Source organism: Topomyia yanbarensis, chromosome 3 (assembly GCF_030247195.1).
Source record: "Topomyia yanbarensis strain Yona2022 chromosome 3, ASM3024719v1, whole genome shotgun sequence".
NCBI classification, from domain to species: Eukaryota; Metazoa; Arthropoda; class Insecta; order Diptera; family Culicidae; genus Topomyia; species Topomyia yanbarensis.
In genome coordinates, this window is record NC_080672.1 from 389,107,435 (window position 1) to 389,114,642 (window position 7,208).

Sequence of the window (7,208 nt, forward strand, 5' to 3'; positions counted from 1 at the left end):
GATTTAAACTAGCGGGCACAGCTTTTTTGAGTTCCTTTTGTGGTCCCAAACGCCTGTGCAAAATTTGGTAGCGGTTGATTGCTAGCGTTCAAAGTTTGTATGTGATTTTATATGGGAAAATCAATTATTTTGCATTTACGTTAAAAAAAAATCGCTTTTCATTCAGTATGAAAAACCAGCTTCATAAAACTATAGTTCAAAGCTTAGTTAACAACTTTGTCTAAGACTGTAACTAGCTACGAGTTTTCAAAAAATAGTTATAACGATTTTAAAACTATTAGTTCAATCCAAATGCAGAAATTTATTATTTCTTCCAACACTGCCAGTGCACCACCAACATCGACATTTAATACTTAAAGAAATGAGAATATATTCATCGCAGAAACTTGGTACCTTCGACTGAAATGTTCGAAATGAATTGCTGAATAACATAGACGTAATCAGAAAATTAAAAGACGAGGAGGGGGGGCTTTATACTCCACAGTCTCCTTTTTAGATTGTTTTGTATGAGATAAATAATCATTATGTACTTGTAAATATGAACGACTGAACTTTCTTAATATTTTGATTGACCCAAATATGAATCATACTATAATAGTTGCTGTGGGAAGTAACATTTACAGCATTTAGGTTTTCCACCCAAAACTTATGTGTTGCTTGAGGCTAAAAAAAACTCTGTTCTGGAAATCGTCTTGGGTTCTAACCTGAAGTATATTTCAGTTTTTCCAATGTCACCCCTGTTTTGCGTGAACCAAACTTAATTTAATCAAAAACGTTTCTTTGAAGTAACTATCCTCGTTTCGTTCCTAGATTCTCACATAAAAACGGCAATAGAAACAATTCCGAGGCTTCAAAGGATCTATGGATATTATTTTTATAATTCTGACTCTGAACCATTTTAAATGACATAACAGCAGAGCCCTTAAATACTAGTTCTCAAACACGTAAGATTAATTTTTAATTCGGCGGTATAAGCCTGTGCTGAAGATGCAGTCCTTATTTTTTTCACAAAATTGCTTTCGTTTAACTCACTATTACGAACCCTTTTCCCCCGTTGGATACCACCAAAAAAGTCATAAATAAGGTATTGACACTTACGTCAAAACCCAAAAAAATGAATTAACTGTGTCTAACGCTGCAAAGCTGACCATCTAATACTAGGTGACCTGGCAGTTGGGTCCCTTTAAAAGAATTCGCTGCGGCTCCGAGAAGGACCCCCCGATGTCTCGGTTCATGACGTCTCTGCAGTCCAGGGCTGTTATCGGTGTCGTTGATTTTCCGTTTGCCACTCTTTGTACAGTGGATAAGCAAAAAATCGGCAGTTATAATTGCATCGCTGGACGACTTTTGGGATTTTTTCTTACAAGAAGATAAATTAGGTAGTGAACTTTATTTGATTCACTAGTCTTGATCGTCGATAACAATCTAACGTGTTCTTAAACGTATAGCAAGCCAATGCAAGATGCACTATGTCATATTTCTCCTTAGTGGAGAATAATTTTGGTAAAAACTATTTTTTCCCCATTAAGGAGAAAATTGTTGAAAATCTTTGCGTATGAAGAGCATAAAACCTATAACTGAATTAGTTCTGATATTCAATATTTAATACCGAGTCCTATCGCTAAGTTAGGGTCGGATTCTGACGAAACGAAGTCGAAACGCAAATATTTTAAATAACTAGCCACTACCCATCGCGCGTCGCTGTGACTTTCAACGAAATAGGAGGAAAACATAATTTGTTCCGAAGCGCAACAGATAATCCCCAATCAATAGCACACAAATACGATCCAAAACAAATGCCTACTATGTATAAATGTTTACGTTAATCGGTTGAGCCGTTTTGGAATCCATAAATCACATACATACAAACATTTACTTTTATATGTATAGATTTAGTTACAGGTTTTGTGCTCTTCACGGGCATAGAGGATTATAAACAATTGTTGGGGAAAAATAGTTTTTACCAAAATCGTTATCCACCAAGAGGAAAAATTACATAGATAAATATGGTTCTACATGCATGGAAAATATGTTAAAACACTATCTGTTCGGGGAAAAAACTTGGGTATATGTACGGTTTGAAATAATTAGTGTACTGATAATTTTTTATTTGTTGTCTTTTAATTTTCCTCCACTATCGATTAATGCTCTATTCAGGTTACCATGTCTAATATCTCGAAATACATTTCTAATTTCACATGTAATTATTCAAATAGTTGACTTTTGTAGTTCGATCCTAGAGACATGGTAAGGCATTATTACAAACAAGAACAATTACTGCGCAAACTGCACACCAACAGTTCCTATCACACCCGGAACGGATTCGTATTATTCTAGCAGTCAATGACTTCTAGTCATGGAATGTACTCTTGTAATTATTTATGCTTCAACGCGAGCAGAAAAACTCATTCTATACCAGATTATTGGCAAATTCAACTGCCGACTTCCACGGTTCCTCCTGCGAGGCCACGTCAAAATAGAATGCTGTCCGTTGATTGCGCTCTTTAATCACTTTGTCCAGCTTCTCGGCACCTTTATCTCGCAAACAGAGATAGAATGCACGAGCATTCGCCGTCGATGATTCACACAAATCTGCTTCGTCATTGTAGCCAGCAGAGCCATAGTCACGTCGAACTTCGTTGATCTACAACAAATAGGATGAAGAAGGTGAACGTACCCATAACGAATATTGTAACTCATTTGCTTACATTCAATTCATTTGTTTCGGTAATCCAACGGAATCCTCGCAAAATGCAATCCAGCAAAGCAGCTGAAGGACAACTGCTGTCCTCAGTCCAACGACTTCCATACCGCTTTTCACAGTATTCCACAAAAGTTTGTCCAATTTGTTTCACTTGATCCCCAAGCCGCTGATATGTGTGCCCAATATCCTGATAATGGCCATGGAACATCCGAAGGATCGTATCAGTGTGGGTGGCATAAAATTTCGCGTACTTTTCAAACACCGATTGACACGAAACCTCTTCCAGCTTTCCTGTCAGCATCGGCTCAGCATCCACTTTCAGCGCTTGCAGCTTAGCTGGATCCGCCTTGTAGAAAGCATCCGCCTGCTGCACGAACCTTTCCGGACGGAACCGCTGCTCCTCGGTATCGAACAAGCGGAGCTCCTCACTGACACACTTGACGTAGCACTGACTCTCCGGAGAATTGTCCGGCTGCCACCGTACCCAACGGATCTTCATTTCGACACTGGCCGAAGAATCGTTCAGGCAGCGAACGTACGCGTACAGGGTCTGTTCCGGGGTTCGAGGTTGCCATTCGGTGACACTGTTATCATTCCCGGTTCCAGAATCGGACTCGCACGGTACAGCGGCACTCCAGACTGGAGCGGATGCTAGCGCCAACAGCAAACCGATCAGTGCTAAGTGCCCGGCAGCCATGATCGCAGGACTGCGTCGATTGTCCAGACACAACGAGAGCTCAATTGATACTAAGTGTTCCGTGCGTTCCGGGGTTAAATCAATCAGCAGCGCCTTTCGTAGGCAGTGTTTGTGTGACGTCGGGATGACGCGGGGAAGGGTACACTAGTCTTATCAGGAAGATGTGGAACAAATGGGAAACTGTTTACAAACAAGAAAACCGGTGCATTTGGGTTGGGAATTTCTACTGGTGATAATTAATAGACGGCTCCAAATATTTGTAGTTTTGACAAATATTGCATTATCGAAACAAGGAAATTTTATAATTGCCTTGGTAGTATGCCGAGGTGGCATAAGAAAGGAATAATTTGAGTACACAAAAATTGGACCAGTGTAGTCGGCGTTTAACTTGACTGGCTCAAGCCTATATACAAAAACTGAATATGAAGCATTGAAAAGTACCCAAATTATTTGGTACTTACAGTTTCATACATTTGGTTTAAGATGGCGCTATAATAGAAGAATTTTATTAACGCAAAAATTTTGAAATCTTTTTTTCTAGTTTCGATTAAAATGGTTGTGATCGCTATGCCCGCTTCTATCTTGTAAAAGGTAAGAAACTTGTGAAGACCGGATGAAAATCCGTTAAGATGCACTCGTAGTTGAGCATGCCTGTCCTGTAATAGTCATTATGAAACGCGAACAACATTTTAGGATACATATATTTCAACAAACCTGCAGCAAATGAGTATGCAACAATCCAACAGTGGGACCAATTCAAAAGAGGTGCGACAAAACCTATTTGACGCTTTAGATGTCATTTTAAATCCAGCATTTCTTCGTAGGATATGTTCACAATATTATTCTATAAGTTCATAAATAAAATATTTTTTGGTTAAACTAAAAAAGACCCGAGCAAAAAAAATCTCGATTTGTCACATCTCGACATGTCTTCGGCAAAGTTGTAGAGTATTATGTTTTGAATAACTTCGTCGAAGATACCAACGACAACAGTCCTCATTTTTGACGCGAAATTGTTGTATTTTTGTAAATATGACCCTAAAATCAGTTAATCGACTTTTCCATGCTAAAACTTTAATTGATTAATTTAATATGCTCTACACACTTATAGATATCCCTAAAATACAACTTTTTGTTGAAGAAACTAATACCGTGAAATCATTATTTTGACTTCTAAAACTATTTTTCATATTAATTTGCACTATTTCCAACAAAAATCTCTGCTAAAAATAGCACTTTCGGGCATCAAAATGTTGGCTATTCCGACACTCTATTATTCCAAGAATAAATTTAATTTTACATAGAAACAGGATACAGTGAGACACATTGTTTTGGGTGACCATTTATGTAGGACAGATTATAACATAACATGTGTTTATATTATTTTTAATTTATATAGGGGAACCCGGGGCTATTCGACCTAACTAAGCAAACAGCCCTTTTAGGTGGATAGAAGTGAAAACAAATTATTGGTCAAAGATCCTAATTGTTAGCTTGAAACCTCAACTACAATTTGGTGCCATAAAAGTTAATTTGCACCAATCCATGGCAGCGCTATTTGCAGAGACGATTTGCAAAACTCTACTTTTTCCATCTTTTTACAATGTAGGGATGATTCGGACGTCCCTACGGGTCAATTCAGACCGTCAATTTTTCTTCACTTTTTTACAACGGAATTATCTATATTTATGAAATATTTATTAGAGAAACTCCTTAAGGAGCAAAAAATAAATTGCGTTACAAAATCTTAATCTGATTAGTCACAGCTGTCGATTGGCGCGTCATGTATTTTGTTTGCTGTGGCGTATGCAATCGTCTACGTAACCGCAAGCCGCTGAACGGTGGTTGATGGAATAGGGGGTCCGAATAGCCCCGTACACTCATTTCGTAAGTGTTAACCGTCTTGAAAATATCTGTGTTTTCGCCCAAATAAACATCATTCCATAAAAAAGGAGCCTCAAGCTTCGTAAAATAATTTCTGTTATTTTTTTCACTTTTATTTGTTGCTTTAATTACGGCTTTACCTTCATGATGATTTCTGTTTCGAGGATGGCAAAAAATGAAAAATGTTGCATCTCTTTTCTAAAAATACACCAAAGAATTGAATTCAGCTGTCAAAATTATTTTTTTAGAATGGCGTTTACACGAATATGTACGACAGTTAAAAAGCCTAATGATTTTCTAAGATATCGAGGGGGTCCGAATTACTTAATAATACTTAAAGTCTTAATAGCCCCAGTCCCCCTTCATTAAAAGCTATTAACAAAATGTTTTATTTCACACGCCTCTACAATCATGTAGAATATATTGAACAGATTACGGTTACAATATGAAAAAGTTTAAAAAATACAAATTTTGAAGTTATACTGCCAAAAAACAACGATTTCGGCTCAAAAAATAAATCTACAGTAGACGTATGCGCCGCCGTCGGTGAATTTTGATGTATGCCGACGCCGAAACTTTCTTTTATTTACGAACTCGGAAAATTCCCAATATGCTTGCTTTTACCAAAACAAGACAAACTGCTATGATATCTGTTCACTCAGTTTACGATTACTCGCTTTTCTTCTGTTGTATACATGTTAAAGACAACGCACGCAAAAAATCGTTCCCAGATTTGTGAATAAAGTGCTATGAATTATGATAAATTTTAACGTAACTAAAACAGGATTTACGATTTTACTTGTGGAGATCGTTGTTTTTTGGTGAACTTCTTTTATGGTTTCCTAAATGCCATTACCAAATAGTTTTTCTGTCCGTGAAATATTTTACAACTTTATGAACATTGTTTACGGTCCGACTATACGTCGTAAACGTGAAATCTTGATTCAATTTTTTACAAATTGATTGTGAATCGGTTTTCGTAGTTTTGAATTAAATCACAAAACTTTCACTTTCTTGATGTTTTCTCGTGAACTACTTTACGTAACTCGTCTCGTGAACTGGTTCATGTTTCGCGATCGTGAAATAGTACCCAAAATCATAAAATAGGTTTTCACTGTCATGATTTATGGAATTGTGTGCATGATTTTAATATTTTTACATGAACAATTTCACGAAACTTAGTTTGTTCTTCACGTTTTGAATAAATTAACAAGTTTAGAAGATATTGCCAATAACTTTCACTTTAATGAAACTTTAATTTAGTTCATGGTTTTATTTTTGTTCCCTGAACTGTTTCATAAAATATAACATAGTTGTTTGTATCCAGCTAAACGACCAATCATAGGTACGAGTAGTAGATATATGAAAAAGTGTTAGGATTATTAGAAATCTCGTTATTCATTTGATAGGGTTTGGTGTAATGTCCACAAAGAAAGAGTGTCTCACATCGAATTGAATAACGGAAAAAAACGCTGTAGAAAATTACTTAGTGGGCCAATCCTTTTCAAACTTTCAGACAACAAAATATAACCCATTAGTAGGCTTTTAGCATATTTATTTCATTCAATTTCAATACCATAACCGTACGCTCGTATCTTAAGCTGAACTCCACTCATTAGGCTCTGTATAACATCTCGCTGCAGCTTCTTCCGTGCGGCCACACACTTTTTCTACATGCCTTCCTCAGATTTGACCTAATTGGGATGCTTCCGTAGTGCTTGCTTCATAATTTTCCAGTATTTTGTCGATAGGCCTTAGTTCCGGTACGTTGAGGGGAGGGCTCATGTTCTTGGGCACGAAAGTGACCCCGTTGGCTTCGTACCACTCCAAAACAACATTTGAATAGTGGCACGAAGCTAGATCTGACCAGAAAATCGTAGAACTCTTGTGTTGCTTCAACAGAGGTCGCCTCTGTAGACATTC

At 37.2% G+C, this 7,208-nt stretch overlaps 1 protein-coding gene across 1 annotated transcript; it reads right to left on the reverse strand.

The window, feature by feature from the left end:
* Positions 1-2,070: 2,070 nt before the first annotated feature.
* LOC131691201 (37 kDa salivary gland allergen Aed a 2-like) lies at positions 2,071-3,450 on the reverse strand. Its single transcript, XM_058977425.1, has 2 exons — positions 2,709-3,450; positions 2,071-2,644 (listed from the first exon to the last, which is right to left on the reverse strand). The coding sequence occupies exons 1-2, from the start codon at positions 3,399-3,401 to the stop codon at positions 2,411-2,413; spliced, it is 927 nt and encodes a 308-aa protein (XP_058833408.1). The 5' UTR covers positions 3,402-3,450; the 3' UTR covers positions 2,071-2,410.
* Between the last annotated feature and the right edge of the window lie 3,758 nt (positions 3,451-7,208).